This window comes from Schistocerca piceifrons, chromosome 6, assembly GCF_021461385.2.
Source record: "Schistocerca piceifrons isolate TAMUIC-IGC-003096 chromosome 6, iqSchPice1.1, whole genome shotgun sequence".
Taxonomy (NCBI): domain Eukaryota; kingdom Metazoa; phylum Arthropoda; class Insecta; order Orthoptera; family Acrididae; genus Schistocerca; species Schistocerca piceifrons.
Window position 1 is genome coordinate 23,541,064 of NC_060143.1, and position 21,696 is coordinate 23,562,759.

Sequence of the window (21,696 nt, forward strand, 5' to 3'; positions counted from 1 at the left end):
TAAGATCCTCTGATCTGTCTGCCTTAAGTTACATGTGCAACCAGCCCGGACGTATTTCCGCGCCAGCGCCAATATACAGGACATCAAGGACCCATGCAACGGTTTTGGGCCAGCTTACCTCAAGAGAGGATACGACTGTTGAACGACACTCTTCCCAACCGAATCAGCGAAGCATCCAAGCCCCGGGGCGTGCAGCATCCTACTGGCAAAGGACTACCAATTTCTTTATTCACTTGACTTGATTTAGTAAACAATGAGATAAAACCATTTACCTTTTGAGCTCGTCAAATTTCATTTCACATTTCCTCTCCTTCCAGATGCTAGTTTTTGAGGGTTTTTTCGAAACTGTGATATATTATTTCGCATATGCCATGTCATTGACCCCCCCCCCCCCCACCGGGCCACTCTTCTTCGGGATCGACACAACAGTGTTATCACCACTTCTGTAGTTTTCCTTCATTTATGGAAACCAACGTACTTCAAATGGTTCAAATGGCTCTGAGCACTATGGGACTTAACAGCTGTGGTCATCAGTCCCCTAGAACTTAGAACTAGTTAAACCTAACTAACCTAAGGACATCACAAACATCCATGCCCGAGGCAGGATTCGAACCTGTGACCGTAGCGGTCCCGCGGTTCCAGGCTGCAGCGCCTTTAACCGCACGGCCACTTCGGCCGGCCCAACGTACTTCAATGCGGCACATACTCTGATTGGCCTTCTGTTTAAAATTATTCAGCACTCAGAACAGCGTCCATCTATATTAACGGAAATGAGCGAGTTCTGCCGCGCGGGAACACAAGCATAAATCCAATTCGTGAAAACAGAGCAGGAAGGAAACTGTTGCAATTTTCTCGCAGCAGTAGCGAGGTGGGCGTCGGCTGAGATTGGGCCGAATTATTCGGCGTGAGAATCAGGACAGCCCTCACTTCGTCGGAAATTTGTACAGCCTGGCGCACGAGCCAAGTCGTTCGTGCTCAGTGAGCTGCAGAATACATAATGCCAGGCGGACGGAAACAAATGGCGCGAATAGCTCAAGTTGTGCAGAAGTAGGTGGCGCGGCTCGCGTGCCGCGAACGGCATCGAGCGCGGGCGATCATAAAGACCTGGCTGCAATTAGCAGCCGGAAGTCCAGGTACGCGGGAGACTTCTCACGGGAACAGTACTGCTTAACAGCCGCACGCGAAATGCCAGCACTGCCGAGTGCTCTGCGACATATAATTCTGTAAGGGGCGGGACGAGCGAAAACGTATCAGCCCCCAACAGCCGCTGGGAGAAGAACGACGAGCATTACTTCTACAGGGTGTTGCAAAAACGTACGGCCAAACTTTCAGGAATCATTCCTTACACACAAATAAAGAAGAGATGTTATGTGGACGTGTGTCCGGAAACGCTTAATTTCCATGTTAAAGCTCATTTTAGTGTCGTCAGTATGTACTGTACTTCCTCGATTCACCGCCATGATTTCATACGGGATACTCTACCTGTGCTGCTAGAACATGTGCCTTTACAAGTACGACACAACATGTGGTTCATGCACGATGGAGCTCCTGCACATTCATTTATGGGGGCATTTGAAAGCTCTTGTCTACGCAACCCCGGTACCAAATGTAGAGACTCTTCGTTCTCGTATTGTGGACGGCTGTGATACAATATGCCATTCTCCAGGGCTGCATCAGCGCATCAGGGATTCCATGCGACGGAGGGGGGATGCATGTATCCTCGCTAGCGGAGGATATTTTGAACATTTCCTGTAACAAAGTGTTTGAAGTCACGCTGGTACGTTCTGCTGCTGCGTGTTTCCATTCCATGATTAATGTGATTTGAAGAGAAGTAATAAAATGAGCTCTAACATGGAAAGTAAGCGTTTACGGACACATGTCCACATAACATATTTTCTTTCTTTGTGTGTGAGGAATGTTTGCTGAAAGTTTGGCCGTACCTTTTTATAACACCCTGTAGACTAATTCTTTCAAAAAAAACGTACAAAGTTAGTTGCAAAGCCTCGCTTATGAGTGCCTTTCTACATACCACCATAAATGTTGGAATTTAAATGAAAAAATCTTGTTCTGTCTTAATCACCACAATTAGCCCCTCTTCAATAACATCTTGTTATGACCACTCGGCTTCAAGCAAACATGTCATAATTACGTACATAAAAAGTCAAGCCAATGCATAAAAATAAAATGTAATCTGAGCGGTTGTTAGAAAATTATATCCACGAACAGATAATGAAATGGCATCATCGCTAGAGCTGTGATGGCCAAAAGCTGTGGTGCTGAGTGATTTTCTAGTTTTATAACGAATTAAGATGTTTGTAAACGCGATTGGCTATGTTCCTAATACTACAGGCAACCCACAGACTTCCGCGAGAAAATAGTGAGTAGATGCCCTCACAGTGATGGACGGAAATCTTCAATAACACATATTGGCAATAAGGTAATTTCCCTGCACCAATAAGATTTACTACAAGGTACGGTTAAGAAAGATGAGACGTAACTAAATTGAGAAAGAAGACAGGTGAAGACGTCACCTACCTTTAAAAATATGCAACCCACATCTCATACGCGAAGGTAAGTTACTATACCGTAGACTGGCCTCAAAATTATCCTGGCTGATTAATGTAGCAGATGCTGTCAGTAACAGCACCCGCACACGCAGAGCTAGCGTAGTAATATCCACATTCGTAACACTGTTCGTATTATTATCAAGCAATGTTATCGAAATTTATCTGGCTTTAGTAGCTTTAAAATTCCAAGCAACCCCCACCCTCATGGGATGGGCGGGAAGATCGTACATCGCCTGCCCCATTTCCAATACAGCACCTAAAAATCCATCGAACACACAAACATATTAAAATATCTGCAGCTAACTTGCGACTACAACACCAATTTATTAACTGTCCAAATTGGAAAAATCACTAGCACACTGTCATTGGACAATTTCATCTCCCACACTTTAAAAACCCTCGTCGAGATTGTTGTTCTATTCAGTCTGAAGATACCTACATCCATTTGAACCTGCTTACTCTATTCACAAAGTCTTGGTCATCTGCACAACTGTTACTCCCTCACATTTCCATCCATTACCAAATTAACTATTCCTTAATGCTTCAATATGACTCCTATCAACGTATGCCTTCTTTTGAGACAAATTATGCCACAAATTTCTTTTCCCCACAATTCAAACTAATATCTCTCACTCACTAGTTATCCGATCTACGCATCTAACAGTCAGCATTGTTCTATAGTATCACATTTCAAACAGCCTATCTCTAAAATGGTAAATTTATGTCATAAATTTCTCCCCAATTCGATCCAGTACATACCTCTAAAATAGTAAAGTTGTGCCATAAATTTATCTTAGATTCGATCCAGCACATCCATCTTCATTAATTACCTGACCTACATATCTAGCCTTCAGCATTACTCAACATTTCAGAAGCTCCTATTATCTTTTTGTCGAAACTTTTTATCATCCATGTTTCACATTAAAGGTAAGGCTACACTCTTAACAAATACTAGATCTTTTCTGATGACGGTATACTCCCGAGTAGCCTCCATCCAGGAATCTGCTATCATACACGCTGCAATGCTACTGTGTTTGCCTGTCTGACAAGTCCACATCACCCACCTAGACTGTTGCTCCTGCAACCACTGAAAATACTGTTACCCTCCTTCGAGGATCATGTGTTTGGCTACATATCAATGCTGAAATCAGTTGCATACATGGGGTGATGACGTCAATGATCAACTGGTTGTAACAAGTGTAGGGCTCTATAACCCGACGCGTGAAGAAAGGGGAGGCAGTTGTGGCATGTGTTATGACAAGTTAAAGCAATTGTCACTGCGTTAACTCATAGTGATTGATTTCATGCTTTGGTGTCCTATTAATTTTTATTTTATTTTCTGCTTGCACGAATATGAAATGCCAACAGGTGAGCAAATACCATTCATCTGTCTGTCCGTTTTTTGGTCAGGAAAAGGGCAGATTCCAAGTGGAATTTAAGCAAAAATCTCTGTCTTTATAAGTCACTTGCTAATTACACCTAGAGTTTCCATGTCAGCTGTAGCTTACAAGTATTTCCTTTGTTGAAGCTCTTCCAACTGGCGAATTTTGGCCATTCAGACCATTTTCATGTACTGTCAGAGCCTACATATATGGACATAGCAGTTCTGAGAGCGAGCATATAATAAGTAGATAATACTATGACATCTTCCCAGCACTTGAAAATGCCCTGTAAGGAGAAATTGCTTAACTGTGTGAGTTTCAATAAAAGTAAGTACTTGTAAGTAAGTAACAGCCGAGTTGGAAACTTTACAATGTCTTTCAACAAATTTACAGTTACGGTAGCCACAAGAAGAAAATGATTATCTCAACTGATTCCCTACCTAAAATAAGCAAGTGATCTTATAAATAGAGACGGAGGTTTTCGCTTAAATTCTGCTAGGAATCATCACGCACTCTGGTGGAACAACGTAAGGACGGCGTTAATGCCACTCGCATACCTGTACTTGGATATCACTCATTTCTGACATACGTCATCTTTGGTTGTGTGGGGGCACTAATTAAAGATTACGAAAACACAAAACCCACTGCCGTAACATGACTAAGAAGGAGAGGTAACTGGCGGTGGGATCGAGTTTTTGGAACAGTCTATACGGTGATGTAGATTAAGGTTCAAGGAATCACACCCTGCTGCCATTCACCCTAGTGAGCCCTCCTTTGCGAATAATCGAGGAAAAAGAAAAAAAAAGGATGTGGTATGAATATCATCACTTTCCCTGATTTTTTTAAAAAAAATCTTTATCGAAATGACTTTGATCACTACTTTTATTTCATTAATTGATTTACACGCAATTTTTTATTTGTATTCCTGTATCACGTCATTTTAATCAACGTATTAACTTCTTCAGTTGATTATTTTTTCTTCCTAACCTTCCTTTTCCACTTGGAATCTTTGTGCATGTGAATTTAATAATTTTTATTTATCTATAATCAGGTTTAAACATTCGAAAATACCGGTCTGTGGGTTAAAAAAACAAAAGCCGAAATAATACATTTATACTGACTACGCAATAGTGTCAAGAATGTATTTTTCGTTGCATGATGTACAGCTTTTGGATGGCAATCGTCACACAAACATTTAAAACATACATTCTTGGTGCACTATATGCAATGGTTTAAACGAAATGCAAAATGAGAAACAGAAATAATGAATGCAATAACACGGACGAAAATATAGGATGATAAAATGGAACTTAATACACAACAATGATCAAAATCAAGTGAACAAGGATTCCAAGTGGAAAAAGACTGACAGGGAGAAAAATGAAAGCAAATTATGTATTTCATACGATGACTAATATAACGCAACAAAGGAATAGAATAAATTATATTTAAACCAATTAACTGAATAAAAGTAACGACGAAAGTCGTTTCGATAAAGATTTTAAAATAAAAAAATTTAAAGCACACGACAATATTCGTTCGAATATAATTTTCAACGCGAGGTCAGCGCCTTTAGCACTACGCAATGCAACCAATCTGTAAAAAATAATTATATTTTTGAAAAGTTACAGAGCATTACGGGAAATCCCCCCCCCCCCCCCCCGCTTTTTTTTTTTTTTTTTGTCGATTACTCTCAAATGTGTGTCCACCAAGGTACGGCTGCATGGTGTGATTCCTTGGATCTTAACCTGCATCACAGTACAGATTGATAAGAAAATTCGATCCCACCACTGGGGACCTCTGCTTGTTAAGCGTGGCGAAACTGGTTTAAGCCGGGTTCACACACGCAACGAAAGTATCGCCCCAAGTCAAGTCATTCTGGAGTGGCGCTCTGAGCTACCGTTCACACGGGGCGCCACAAATTCTTCGTAATTGCGCAGTTTGCAAAATGGCGTCACCTGTCTCAGCTGATTAAACGACTGTACATATTACTAAATAAGATGTTTTGGAAACATAATAAATGTAAAATATTACTTACCAAAGTGTTTCTCGTCTCTCTTGTCTCGACTACATGTTTTAAGAACCGGTCTGCAGCTTCAAACCAAGCAAGGCTGGTTTCATAAATACCGTCTGTAGACGCACCACTCTTAAGTGATTTCAGTACTTTTTTATGTTCATTCATGTAAGCATTTCGAATGCTTCGAATTTTTAATTTTGTTGTAGCTACATCAATTCCAGGTACATATTCACGCATACTGTTTACTATTCCAATTAATGCAGCATCTCTCAAATTTCTGTCTTTGTATGATTCGCTTTTGTGGCTCCAAAGGCATTGTCGTTCTTGATACACCTCCAAGAATCTCATAATTGTCTCTGTTGACCACTATTTCAACATATTAATAGCAAACGCACAAACAAAAGCACTATCTGCGAACGAATACGCACTAGAAAGGTTTGAATCCAGCCGCGAGGTAGCAATCTAATGACGTTATTCGATTGTGGAGAAGGCAAAATGGCGGAACAAAGTAGAACCAAGTTCAACTTTTTGTGGCGTGACAAAAGTTGCGCTTCTTAAATGGCGCCACCGAAAACTAGGAGTTCACACATGCAACTACAAGGCAACTGCGGTTCGCCATTAGCAGTGGCGATACTTTTGTTGCCTGTGTGAACCCGGCTTTGCCTGCGCACGCGCCGCCACGCCACTGACCTGCTGCACGGAGTCGAGGAAGTGCCTGGCGGCGCGCAGCTCGTGGTGGCCGGCGGCGCGCTGCTCGGCGGCCTGCGCCAGCCGGTCGAGCGCCAGCCGCACCTCCTGCAGGCGGCGGCCCAGCTGCGCCAGCTCGGCGCCCAGCGGCACCGACGACGCGTCCACGCCGGCCGCCTCCGCCACGCGCGCCGCCAGTTCTCGCAGCTCGCCCAGTCGCGCCTGCTGCGCCGACAGCGACGACTCGCTCGCCTGCGCGGGCACACCTTCCAAGTCCACACCGGCGCTCGTCATCGCGCGCTGCTGCTGCTGCTGCTGCCACTGCTGCCAGCTTCCTCCAGCCTTCTCGTATACTCCCGAAATGCAGAGCGCTGCGGTCGCGCCGCTACACGGTCACGATTTTCGTTCACTTCTTGACACCTTTCTGCAAGTTGGGGAAAGCGAAACTCTAAGAGCCTAAAATTTAACCACTCCTCTGCAGGAAACCGATGCCCAGGGCAGTTCCGACGGGCTGTTGCAGGCACACAGGGGAATGGGGTTGGGGTTGTCTGGGGGAAGAGACCAAACTGCGAAGTCATCGGTCTCATCGGATTAGGGAAGGATGGGGAGGGACGTCGGCCGTGCCCTTGCAAAGGAACCATCCCGGCATTTGCCTGGAGCGATTTAGGGAAATCACGGAAAACCTAAATCAGGATGGCCGGACGCGGCATTGAACCGTCGTCCTCCCGAATGCGAGTCCAGTGTCTAACCACTGCGCCACCTCGCTCGGTACAGGAGAATGGGAAGGGGCCGGTGGAGTGGTATGAAAAAGAGATGGTTTAACGAAATAACTGGGAAAGGTACGTGTGTTCTCCTACAAACAGTGTTACTGTTTTTCTGCCTACGAAAAGAAGTCTTCCACCTCGAACTATCGCAGTGTCATCACAGTCCAACACAACAATCGCGACACTCAATCTGCTTTTTGTTATCCACTGCGACAGCATCACAACAAGCTGTCAGCAAGTGACGCTACTGAGTGCAATATCGCACGAGTGTAAATACTATCGTTTATACTGATTCGTAACCTTGTTTATAAAATAGGAAGCATGTTGTTGTTGTGGTCTTCAGTCGTGAGACTGGTTTGATGCAGCTCCCCATCCTGTGCAAGCTTCTTCATTTCCCAGTACCTACTGCAACCCACATCCTTCTGAATCTGCTTAGTGTATTCATCTCTTGGTCTTCCTCTACAATTTTTATCCTCCACACTGCCCCCCAATATTAAATTGGTGGTCTCTTGATACCTCAGAACATGTCCTACCAACCGATCCCTTCTTCTAGTCAAGTTGTGCCACAAACTCCTCTTCTCCCCAATTCTGTTCAATACCTCCTCATTAGTTATGTGATCTACCCATACAATCTTCAGCACTCTTCTGTAGCATCACATTTCAAAATCTTCTATTCTCTTCTTGTCCAAACTATTTACAGTCCATGTTTCACTTCCATACATGGGTACACTCCATACAAATACTTTCAGAAACGACATCTTGACACTTAAATCAATACTCGATGTTAACAAATTTCTCTTCTTCAGAAACGCTTTCCTTGCCATTGCCAGTCTACATTTTATATCCTCTCTACTTCGACCATCATCAGTTATTTTATTAGTAGAAAAACTCCTTTACTACCTTAAGTGTCTCATTTCCTAATTTAATTCCCTCAGCATCACCCGACTTAATTCGACTACATTCCGTTATCCTCGTTTTGCTTTCGTTGCTGTTCATCTTATAACCTTCTTTCAAGACACTGTCCATTCCGTTCAACTGCTCTTCCAATCATATGTAGTGAAATAAAAATCGACAATAACTAAAAAATGGTGGCACATTTGTCATTCCGAACTTCCCTAAGGACCCTAGGATGTATCAAACGGCACCTTGCCAGACAGTGTAGTCCCGATTCTCTTGTAATGTATAGATATTTACTGAAGATGCCAGTAAACATCAGAAGACATGGCCTTTTCCAGAAAGATGTCGTACATCTACCCAACAAAGCGAAGTTTTGTTCGCTATACATTCATCCAAATCAGTCAATGTGAAACGTAAGGAAACCTGTGCTGAATGTAGAACCTACATTATGTAACGTACAAAATAAGCCACCACATCTTTAGCTGAAGAGAAAGCCACACAGACGTGGCAATAAAACGTCAAAGGAAATGAAACTCTTTACCGACACAGAAGAAGTGTGTGTGTGGTTTGGGAACTTATGGGCGCCCAACGGCGAGGTTATCAGCGCCCTGTCATCGATGAAAACAAACGAATGTGGATAACAACGAAATTTCACAATAGTTCTACATCTGAATCACCAACTCCAAGAATCTTCATTCAACATTTTCGCTTTTTACGCAAAAGTAATTATATTTACAAAAATATTCATTTATTGGGAATTCGTGTGAATTGTAGCAATGCGCAAATCATTAGACACTTTTAAAACAATTTTTGTGTGTCAAGAAAACTCCTGATCATAATAATAACAACAACAGAAATTCATTCTTCTCAAGCATGAAATATTTGTTTGTATTCCCCTGCATTCGTGGGAGTACACCCAAATTATACAAATATTCCAAAGTATTTCTTCACAGTAAGTTGCCGTTTATGCCACTGAATCAGTGAGATTTGGTCGTTTTTACATTTGTTTCACGCTAATTTATGACTCTTGGAAACTTACTAATGCATGAAACGCAAAACGTAACAGCTATTTTGTTAGTTAAGTAGAAAACTAATTAAAAACACACGTTGTCCTTACGACGCAGGTAACTGGCTTTCTCACTGCTCGAGCGCTAGTCTCGCTCCAACTGTCGCACGGTAATAACTTTCGCGGAAGTGTTTGTCGCGACTGTATGTATAAGACTGTGGTGTCATTATGTCCAAGTAGCATAAACGAACTACTACGACCGAATTCTATAGCTAACGTTGTTTATGTGGCAATAGCGTGCTCGGTTCACACGTCTGCCGTCTACACAACTCGCTCACATTCAATACTGGAGATCTTGCTGCTACTTCAGACGGTGTTGTTGGATCTCAAAAGTCGATGAGCGGCAGCAGAAGCAAGCACGTTATTTTTGTCGGCTGAGGACTGGAGCTATAAAGTATGTTTACACAGTAAGATGGGTGATGCCAGAGGAGGGGCTGACGGAAGTAGAGGAATGTAGCCCTCCCCCGCCCCACACACACACGCACTGACCCCCACGTGGAGAGGCCCTGCACAGTACGCACCTTAACCTGTGGTTGGAGCTACCGCGAACGCAACGGGGGTAAAGAGAGGTTAAATGTATGTGATCAGTACTCATGATGATGAAATCGTCTTATGTGCTGACACGTTTAATACTGAATCTAACTGCAACAATTACGTACACTTATTACCACCAAAGGAAACAGTGCGAAATACAATGACAATACCGTACAAGACAGAAACACAGCTGTCACCAATGACCGCTTTACACAGTATACTCGGCTAGATAAGGTTGGCTGCAGCCACAAAGAAGTCACAGCGTGAGGTTGCGCCAGTCGTTACCACACTGGACTCCCATTCGGGATGACAACTATTCAGACCCGTGTCCGGCCATGCAGATTTACGTTTTCCGTGATTTTCTTAAATCGCTACAGGCAAACGCCGACTTGGTTCCTTTGAAAGGGCACGGCCGATTTCCTTCCCCATCCTTGACAGCATCCGAGCTCGTGCTCAGACAGTAACGGGCTCGATGTCGACGTGATGGTAAAGCCACTCTTCCTTTCTATCCTTCCTTAAAGAAATCACTATCGGACGACGTCTACGGACTTCTAAAGGTTCAGGACTAGGGAACTGGCCGGTCAGCTTAAACACACTGTATCAGAATCGGAATAACGAAGTGATCGGCGGACACTGAAAGGGGTGGTGCTGGCGGTTCGCCGGGACCTGCAGACTGAATGTGGCTGTGACAGCAACGTTTGTACAATTCAGTACTGAACTCTTTCGCGCGTTTTCTGTTAACCTGCGCTACTGAGCTTGCGCTGCAAGATCGTAATATCCATATCACTACGCTGCTCACTTTCGCTATTAGCTGCAGACTTTTTTCTGCGTCTGATAAACGAATCACGAATTGATTGCAGAGCGACATGACAAAGATGAACTAAACAGAAGGCACGACCAAGCTCGTTCTCTGGTTGGCTACTGGTATGGCAGCTCTTCTGCAAACAACTACTTGTCAATCACTCTGTTATTCTGATCCAGGTGCAGATGCGACGATGGAGAAAGTAAACAAACAGTATGGGCGGGATATGTAATTCATTTGCTCCTACAACAAGTACTTTGTGTTCCCAAGTTTGAGCTGATATGATCTGCTATGGAAAGAATTCACGAACAAGCCTTCTTTGTCTGGTTAATAATATGAACAAGAATGCTTCATTTATATTACGCCTAATCATAAAATTTGCTAAACCGATATAGAAAAAACTACAGAAAAAAATCGTTTTACGTAGAAACTGGGAGGTGGCATTTTTGCCAGTTCTGCCAGGCCGCAGGGTCGCCTCGTTATGGTTCTGCCTCTTTCAGACTGTGCGCAGGACTGGGTCCCTTGAGTTTCCTACAAAGTCTCTGATCTGTTGTTTCGACAGCGCACACTACAAACCTAGACTGCCACAACTTGCGCCTAACTCTGTTCGTGACGAGAGCATAAACATGCACGTCCCGTCGCTTGGGACACCAAGATGAGAGGGCGCCACAACTGTGACATTGCTATACAGAACGTATCACAATTAGTAGCTACCGCTTGGGGCATAAAGTTGAGAAGAGTGCCCAATCACAAGGTTTTTATAGAGTCTGTATCACAAGTACTAGCGAAAGCAGACACGGCTGAAAGCACACGAGGGAAAAGGGAGTATAAGGGTGTGGGCGCCAAATGATATTTTGCTTGTGTAGAAAAATGTACTCGAACCGGCTCTGGCTACAAAACTGGTTTTCACTGCTGATGATTGAACTGTCATTTACCGTAGCTTCCCAAAGAAACGTTACGGCAGAAATTAATATTACTGCATCGTGCCTGGTTCACGTAACTTCTTAATCTTAAATAACTATTGACTCGTTAAAGATATAAGCTCTCTCTTTTCAGCTACGCTAATAGTGACAAGGGACTCACGACATAAACACTAAAGCGTTTTCTCATCAACAACTAAATCTTCCCGTGCGAGATCTGATTCCCCTTCTTTTATTACGATGATATAGATGGGAGTCAACAAAATATGGAAGCTGGTGACTGAAATTTCGTGAGAAGATCACTCCGTAACGAAAAACATGTTCGCTTTAATGATTGCCATCTCTACTCGCTTATCACATCTGTGACATTTTCTCCCCTGATTTTGGGCAATAAAAACATGCTCCCCTTCTTTGAATTTTTTCGATGTTCTCCGTCAATCCTATGTGGTAAGGAAACCTACCGTGCGACAATACCAGATGACGACCAAGCGTAGTGCAAGCAGTCTCTTAAGTAGATTTGTTGCATTCTGTTGTTTTACGCTCAAAACGCAGTCTTTGGTTTGTCCTCCCCACAACTTCTGCTATTTGACTTTTCCAATTAACGTCCTTTGCAATTTTAATGCATTGGTATTTCACTGAATCGATAACTTTCAAATTTACCGGATCGGCTTAACATACATGAGTGGACGATCTAAGACTTAATCATAAGTACGCTCTACTACGCTTTTTATAGACATGTTGATGGCATATGGAGCAGAAATGTTTGTATCTTGCTCTTTACTGGATCTTTTTTATATTTTAATCCCAGTAATTGGGAGTAAATATTTTGCGTACCGGTAAGCAACTGCCTAATATGGATACTGAATGAGAGCAACGGCGCCAACGAATGGAGAAAGCAGCAAAAGAGGAAGGAAAAGCCCAATACTGGGAGGGGAGAGAGAGAGAGAGAGAGAGAGAGAGAGAGAGAGAGAGAAACGGAGCCGAATTATTTGACATGGAGATTATCGTGAAAAATGGTACCCTTGTCAATACACTTGAATCCTATTATTCCAATCTCGTCCGCCTGCTCCACTTAAGACATTCCGTTGTTTTTCTACATTAATTCAAGCAGCTGTGGGTCTAGAAAACCACATAACATTCCTTTCCTTGTCATTGTCCAGATAATAGATTACTCTAAAAACGACGGGATATTAGCCTGTATCCATCCTTCCTTCCTTCCTTACAGAGCAAAACCACGAGGCTACAAACCCTTTTGAAAGATCAAAACTACGCACGGAAAATAATGTCATTGTGTCATGCAGTCATCTTGATTCATAAATGAGCGGTAGGAGGGCTAAACTGACAACATACCGTCGATGACAAGGCCATTACAGACACAGCACGAACTCAGTTGCAAAATAATCATGAAGGAAATGACGTGACGCTTACAAGAAAACCGTGCAGGCATTGAGTCCGTACATGAGAACAAATAGCTGTGATCCACCTTCGTAGAAATCGTTACACGTATTTCAGATTTTTGCTACCTCAGTTGTACACAGTCACACAACTTACGGGTAAGTTAAAATACCTACCCTTTTTGTAGCATAATGATTACGAACTTATTAAAATAATATATTGTTTTCTGCTTAGGTACAGCAAACGGACAACGGGGCAATGGAAAACAGGTTTATTGTGGGATACCCTTGAAATTGCACAAATACGTTGAGTTCATTTAAAATATTGTCAAAAATTGCAATAGCGTGATGTAGAATATAGAAAAAATAACTGGTCACTCAACTAAATCATACCTAACATAAAATTTTAAATCTGTCGACATGCTACCGCTTTTTAATACAACAGAACAATCGTTACATCACCCACATAACTAAATCAAAAGAAATTAAAAAACTATCGCTGTAACATACTGCCACAAAAGACACATGCGTGCTACTGGAGACTTCGACGACAGGAAACAAAGGGAAAGGCTGTCATCCTTGGAAATCTAAGTGAGTCCGCTGCACGGCGTCGCAAGAATACGACATTTTAAATGCGCACTTCGCAAGTAACTACTTTGCATATGGAACAGGAGGAATGCTCATAACGATAAATGAGGAAGAAAGAAACGTGCATGTACGTTCCAATCAATGTTTTAGCGGTTGTATGATGGCGAAATATATGCTGGCGGTAGTTAGGTTACTTTCGAGCATCTAGAAACTACGTTGTTCCATCAACGAATCAAATTTCCGACACAGCAATAATTCTTCTCTGATTTACAACAAACGGGTCAAATTCAAATATTCAAGATCTAGTGAGGTTTAAAGCGTCACTAGCTCGCGAGTAAATATAAGAAGGTAAAAACAGTTATAAATTTAAAAACTGACAATGATGAATTAACACACAGTAACAGCGCGGCATGAATAAGAATTTAAATGCCATGTACAAAACTTGTAACCTGCAAGGTACTGTAATGCAATGAAGAAACACGCTTCAGTGGCATCGCATCAGAAAAACTGGAACCAACGCAAAGATACAAATATCACTAATGTCTTAGAAAAGCAGGCTTTCTCTACCGAAAAGTTGCATCCATGCAAATGTAATTCACGAAAAGATGGGTTTGTAAGGCAGGCATCAAATGGTATCTACAATATGGAGCACAATTGTCAAGCCATGAAGTTTCTGCAATATAGAGATGAAAAACGCTGCTTTGCCTGCGAATAAAAATCTACACATAATTACATGACTACGTCGGTCGACTTACTGATACGCTGGGCCAGTTTGTGGGACACTCGTGGACTGCAGATCGATACACGATGTGCAACGTGGATGCAGCCGCTATCCGGTTACGTCAGATGAACTAACAGCTGCATTGGCAGAATACCGTCCACAAATACGCGTTGACACGAAATAAGAGGCTACCTGCATTCGAAGAAGACGAACTCGGAACTGGGTTAGGGAACAGACTAACGGTCGCCGTCCGACCGCGACCCTCATCACGGAGACAGAGGTCAATATTTACCCAACTTATCACTAGATGACCGGCAACGGCTGGGTCACCAACAGACTGACGGGGAATTTTCTTGGGAGGAACTTTCTCACGACTACTCCCTGATTAACAAACGTAGGACAGCGTCCGACATGCAATGGGATGAAGCTTCCATACGGAGACGGTGCTACCGTGATGCAGCGGCTAAAAGATATCGATGAAAAGAGAATTTTAGGAAGGTCATGCGTGCGATTCGTTTTTAAATCACCAGTTACAGCGAGCAGAGTGGGAGTCAGCCATCCTTAGGTTGAAAGATCAGATCAAAGGGTGAGAAGCCACAGATAATTCGCTAAGGAACACGCACTATTAGCTATTCACAGGCGTCGTCGACGTGTTGCCGACAGGGCAATTTACAGAGGAGATGCCTGCGAAATCGACATGAGTCCAAGCGTGACACTACGGTGAGAGCTAAAGTCGAATGTTACTAGTATATGTACCATGCACCAGGTTGATCACCCGACAGCAGAGATGCGACGTGACGCTGTCGGTGGTCGCACGGCGACTGGAGGAGGCTGCTACGGTGCAGATGGGCGCAGCCCGTCCGCATCGATCGCCTGTGGACCGCCACGGCCCTTAAAGGGAATCTGTCGCTGCCACGCCCCGGCTCTTATCGTATTTTCGTCTCGTGGTCCAATCTCTTAATGGATTTAACTTGTAAATCCTATAGCAGTTGGGAGGGCGTTATGGTTCAACGTCCCAGAGGTTAATGGATACTGAGCACCAGTCCCTATTGGCCAAATCGGACCTTGGAGAAACTATCTTGCCGTTCGTCCAAAGTGATTTAAGGAAACTACGGAGTCCTAAAACATAATAACCGACCCTCCTTCCTCAAGACGCTGTCCTAACAACTGTGTCACCTCGATTTGTACACTGTTTTTCGATGTATTATGACTGAGGTTCTCAGTGCCTCAGAAGTATCAAAATCTCATAATCAGAAGATGTCAAAATTAAGCGCAAGACCTACAAGAGCACTATGCGATTTAACATCTGAGATGATCAGTCCCCTAGAACTTAGAACTACTTAAACCTAACCAACCTAAGGACATTACACACATCCATGCCCGAGGCAGGATTCGAACCTGCGACCGTGGCGGTCGCGCGGTTCCGGACCGAAGCGCCTAGAAACGCTCGGCCACAGCGGCCGGCCAGAGAGAGACAACTTGACTGTAGGCGAAACCATGAGAACTGGTGACTGCAGACCTACGAGATGGAATGTTCTCTAGAATCTGTGTATGTGATTCTCCAAAGGTCTCTAGCAAATGGATGTACGGAACGAAATTACAAACATTTCTCGTAGAGAGACAGCTTGATTGGAGGCGAAACCATGACAACTGGTAGCTGCGGACCTATGTGATAAAATGTCCTCTAGAATATGTGTATGTGATTCTCCGATGGTCTCTAGCAAATGAATGTAACGAAATCACCAGAAAGAATTTCTCGTTTCATGAATTTCTTTGTTAATGTCCTAGAACCCACTTTGATGATAATGCTGTTCTAAAAGGTTGTGCTTCTACCGCAATGTCGAGAGACCGAGGTTTATATTTGCAGGTATCTATTGAACACCTTAATCGCTTTCCAAGGAAACATGATTCATTGTAGTGATATAGGAGTCTGGTACAGCATTTAAAAAAAAGTTACTTGTACGCAATACGGGCAGGCTTTTAAAGCACCCCTCACACGTTCAGTATTTATCGCATAATAATGAGATCAGTATTAACGGTTTGCGATACATTCTGAAAAAGACCAGAGTTTTAAAAATATTTACGGTCGTTCACTACATTGTACCGTGTAGTTGGTAATGGTTGAGGACGTCTCATTTACTATTGTATAAAGCCAATTTTCTGGTGCGCATACAGTTTACATTCGAGAAAAAAATGTTTACATCCCACTGTTACTCCGTCATATTCACAATAAGAATTATCCCGAACCCCTATTCGCTGAAGTTGGTTGGGGAATAATCTATGATTAAATATCACGCGAATTACGGAACTTACAGACGTTTTATTCGCTTCGAAAGAACGTATGGCTGTAGGGCTATTACAAATGATTGAGGCGATTTCATAAATTCACTGTAGCTCCATTCATTGACATATGGTCACGACACACTACAGATACGTAGAAAAACTCATAAAGTTTTGTTCGGCTGAAGCCGCACTTCAGGTTTCTGCCGCCAGAGCGCTCGAGAGCGCAGTGAGGCAAAATGGCGACAGGAGCCGAGAAAGCGTATGTCGTGCTTGAAATGCACTCACATCAGTCAGTCGTAACAGTGCAACGACACTTCAGGACGAAGTTCAACAAAGATCCACCAACTGCTAACTCCATTCGGCGATGGTATGCGCAGTTTAAAGCTTCTGGATGCCTCTGTAAGGGGAAATCAAACGGTCGGCCTGCAGTGAGCGAAGAAACGGTTGAACGCGTGCGGGCAAGTTTCACGCGTAGCCCGCGGAAAATTGGCTCATGCCACAACTGGAGACCGACAACGCCGACTCCGTCTTTCAACAGGATGGTGCCCCACCGCACTTCCATCATGGTGTTCGGCAGTTCTTAAACAGGAGATTGGAAAACCGATGGATCGGTCGTGGTGGAGATAATGATCAGCAATTCATGTCATGGGCTCCACGCTCTCCCGACTTAACCCCATGCGATTTCTTTCTGTGGGGTTATGTGAAAGATTAAGTGTTTAAACCTCCTCTACCAAGAAACGTGCCAGAACTGCGAGCTCGCATCAACGATGCTTTCGAACCCATTGATGGGGACATACTGCGCCGAGTGTGGGAGGAACTTGATTATCGGCTTGATGTCTGCCGAATCACTAAAGGGGCACATATCGAACATTTGTGAATGCCTAAAAAAACTTTTTGAGTTTTTGTATGTGTGTGCAAAGCATTGTGAAAATATCTCAAATAATAAAGTTATTGTAGAGCTGTGAAATCGCTTCAATCATTTGTAATAATCCTGCATTTCCCTTTACTACGTACTGATGACTGATTCTGCTCTTTCCACTGGCGCTTTGTTGTTCTATACAACGCAGCCTTCAGGTCTGACGGCGGTAATACGGGGCCCTCGTACTTTCGCGCAACATACTGACAGGCTATCATTGTGTCATTGATACTGAGCATGCGCTGGCTGCTTAATCTTCCGCCTTAGCCGGTTGCCTTAACGCCGCAGCTCTACGTCTCACGTCCTCGTACGGTATTCATCGTGCTCGTAAAACTTTAAATCCGATTTCTCCAATACGCTTGTGAATTGCGTCCTACGGGGGCAGCTTTTGTCACATCTAAGAACATCCTACAGTTCCGCGAAAGATGAGCAAAGTCGGTGACCCACTGTGTGCACGCTTCCCTCGTGAAACAAGACAACCCGTGTGTTAAATAAAGCGCCTTTAACTCGGCCCCTAACACTCGCCTCCCCCTTCCTGGAGACTGGGCTGTTGTTGTTTGTCCAAGAAGAGGGACAGGGCCTGGGAGAGGGCCGCAGGAACGTGACGGCCCCGTCTGTGCCCTGTGGAGCGTACACATACAAAGATAAGGAGGGAGGCCGAGCGCCACACACATCGCCCGCTTATTTGCGCTCGTGACTCAAACCAAATGCTGCTGCTCCGGAATTTCCGCCGTACACGACCGCGAAATGAGATACACAGGCGCTCCCCTTAGTCACACCGCTGCAACTAATTTTATGCCCGGCGCCTCCAGAGAAACAGTTTTCTCTCAACGCCTTCCAGGGCTAATCATTTCAGTTTCCTGTCACAAATGGCTCGGTTGCCCTATTGCAAATTTTTGTCACCTTTATTTTCAGTTAAATTTTGCCTTACCAAATTATGCTTCACCATATAATACATATTTACCTCTCATCATCTTAAAAGAAGTCGTTTTCCTGCGTAGACTGTTCTCTCATTCCGAAATAAACGGTTTATTTCATTATCTAGCAATTTTCTAGTTTCAGTTCCTTGGGAATTATCAAAGACAATACCCCACACTTATGCACGAACTGTAGCATGCTGTTGGAGTAACAACGTTTATTGTGATGTACCTCGATAATGCCAAAGTGAGCGAAATTAATTAATTACTAAACAACTTCTCTTAAGAACTGATGTTTGCCTACACATACAAACATTAAAAAAACTACATACAACACAATGTACAATTCGGAAAAGTTCAAAGACTGTTGGCCCACACATAAAAAAACAATAAAAACCCTACACATATCGCAATGTATACTTCGGAAAAGTTAGGTCCCTGCGGAAATGGTGCAATGCTTTTATTAAGGCGCTTAACGCCCTTCGTACAGACCTGCTCATCTACCATATCCACTTCATACATGTATCTCTTCTTTTTCCTAGCTGGATAAGTGTAATGGCGAGAGAGAGGAGGGGGGACGGGAGAGCGTGAGGAATACCCATGGCATTTGAATATAAAAACTACATAAAAAACCAGACGAGTACTAAGAGTCAAGAGTCATGAAAGGAAGGAAGTAATAGAGGAGTGACTGAGACAGGGTTACCGACTATTCCCCATGTAATTCAGTACGCACACTGAGAAAGCAATTAGAGAAACTAAGGAGAAATCTGGAAGGGGAATTAAAGCCTAGAGAGATGAAATAAAAAAAAACTTTAAGGTTTTACAGTGACGCTATAAGGTCAGAGAAGGCAAAGTACTTGAAAGTGGCGTTATAAGGTCAGAGAAGGCAAAGTACTTGAAACACCATTTATGTAGAATGGGTAGTCTCGAAAGAGGTTATAAGATTAACACTGATAACTTTAAAACAAGGGCAATGGGGTGTAGTCGAATTAGACGGGTGACGCTGAAAAAAACACTTAGGAAACGAAACGATTAAAGCAGTAGGTGAGTTTTGCTATTCAATCAACAAAATAACTGAAGTCGGCAGAAGTAGTGAGGCTCTGATAATGGTGGGAGGTGTAGGTGGCAAAAATTACAAATGGAGACCCAGGCTTGAATACAGTATGAAATATGTGGCGCATGGCGGAGAGACGAACATCGTAGCTGACGTTTACCCATCAGATATTATACAAAAACAGGACACACGGTGTTTGCAGAACATCACTGCGGATGTGTCCTCGCAGCAGTTATTAGATGAGGCTCACTTGTTCGCATTATGTCCAACGAATATGGAGAGCATGGCGACATGCCACCCACGTGGATCGGCAGCGCACGCCGCCCATTAAGTAAGGCCGGAAACTTTCTACGATGTGACCAGCAATCTAATAAGAATTTAGTTGCTGACCTACATATCGTAATCCATATCCCTTTCCGCGACGAGTTTTGAAAATCATGGGTGACCAGTTGCCCACGTAATAAATATAAATCACCAACGCAGTAAAAAAATCTGGGAAACGATGGTAGTTACAGTGACGAAAAGAATACTCACACAAATGACCAAGGTTCTGATAGACTGCGAGGTGAAAAAAAAAACTGAGGACAAATGCTTCCATCGCAGGCTTTTTTTATGCAAAGTGCACTGAATGAACCAAGAGCCCACTTGGGAAGTCCCACTCAAGGCACCGCACACACACTACCACCACCTCGAGTCACCTAGAGAGAACGCAGTTAACGAACCTCAATTACGCGTCTTCCAATCTAAACTTTCAACGTTAACTGACAGTCGGAGGAAGGAAAACAAAAAATATGAAGATCACAGTTAAAAGTCCCGTCCACGACGAGACCATTAGAAACGGAGCGCTATTTCGAATTGGACACGGATGGAAAGAAATTCGTGGTACAAAGTAAGTCTTGATGGTGAAACAAGGATACGAATCGCTGTCTTTCCGAATGTGGGTCCTGTGTCGCAACATCACACCAGTCGCTAGAGATGATGAAAGAAGGGGCAGATTACTTTCCCCAGTACGTTCTTCACGAGTTATATGATAGTACAATCTTTGTAGATCATCTGTTTACATAGGAAGTTGATATACGTTCCTCGATGTCGTGCAAGCCTTCTTTTGCAAAAAAAGATCGCAGAAAAGTGTGTCAAGAGTGCTTTATTTCAGTGTCAAGACTTCCCCAACTGTTATCGTACAGCGGAGGTTAACCGCAACACGTCCTGACGGAACAGGACGTATTACAAAGCTGAAGGAAGCTGGCTTTGCTGTATAACATTTGACATATCCCTTTGTGCGAGACAATCTGCAACGCTTTGCTGCTACTTACCTAAGACGCTTACTGCATTTCCTTCCTTCCTCTGTTGAAATTCTGGAAATTAAAAAAAGTTTTCTCTCTCTCTCTCTCTCTCACACACACACACACACACACACACACACACACACACACACACACACGCACGCACACAACATACCGTTGCACAAATATACCCGTAATACTACAAACGGCATGGACGATGATTCAGCCAAACGACCTCACTTTATCTTTGGGATACCATTCAAGTGAAACTTCCATAGAAGATTCACTAATGGTCACAGGAAAAGAATTAGCAAGAAATTACTCGCTTTCTCGATTACTGGAATTTTTAAATAGGCATTTTAACGGGAAGGAGTAGTGCTGAACAGTCTAAGAATTACAACGTAATGGAACATGTACAATTTTCTGAAATATCAAAATCTGTACTTGTTCACTTGTGGGCTTCTCCGCCGAACTTTAAAATCATGAAATAAAGCTGCATGAGGTTCTCAAAATAGTAGTACCTTTACAACGCCCGTGCAGACGTTTTGAAATCTTTCATCCGATAAGTTTACGGCTTTCCTCACACTGGAGTTGATGGATTCTACAGTTGATGACATTTGCGGAAGCCAAGAGGACACTGGCATCGAGTAACTAGCATGACACCGCCTCAGTCTTTTTTTTTTTCAGCATTATCGCTTCGTTTGCATATTAAAGCTGTAAATACGACACGCGTGGCAATGTAAGTATGGTAAACGTATTGTGATGGCAGCTGGGGAGCGTAAAATCTCCGAGTGAGCAGACATTCATTTAATAAGCAATCAGTGAGTACGCACTCCAACCAACTTTATTATGAAAGTTCAGCTACACTGTTTTCATACAATTTTTGTTATGAAAGGGCTCCTGG

At 43.3% G+C, this 21,696-nt stretch overlaps 2 protein-coding genes across 3 annotated transcripts in view; both read right to left on the reverse strand.

Moving 5' to 3' along the window:
- Nucleotides 1-6,947, reverse strand: part of LOC124802825 (muscle-specific protein 300 kDa-like) — a 49,057-nt gene extending 42,110 nt beyond the window's left edge. The window contains exon 1 of the mRNA XM_047263830.1: nt 6,657-6,947. Coding sequence (XP_047119786.1) covers nt 6,657-6,947 — 291 coding nt within the window. The remainder of the gene's footprint in view (nt 1-6,656) is intronic.
- Nucleotides 6,948-6,970: 23 nt separating this feature from the next.
- LOC124802693 (muscle-specific protein 300 kDa) overlaps nt 6,971-21,696 on the reverse strand; it is a 601,574-nt gene continuing 586,848 nt past the window's right edge. For both annotated transcript variants that reach the window (XM_047263634.1, XM_047263633.1), the window contains one exon: nt 6,971-7,077. In XM_047263634.1, the coding sequence (XP_047119590.1) occupies nt 7,060-7,077 (18 nt within the window). In that variant the 3' untranslated portion in view covers nt 6,971-7,059. The remainder of the gene's footprint in view (nt 7,078-21,696) is intronic.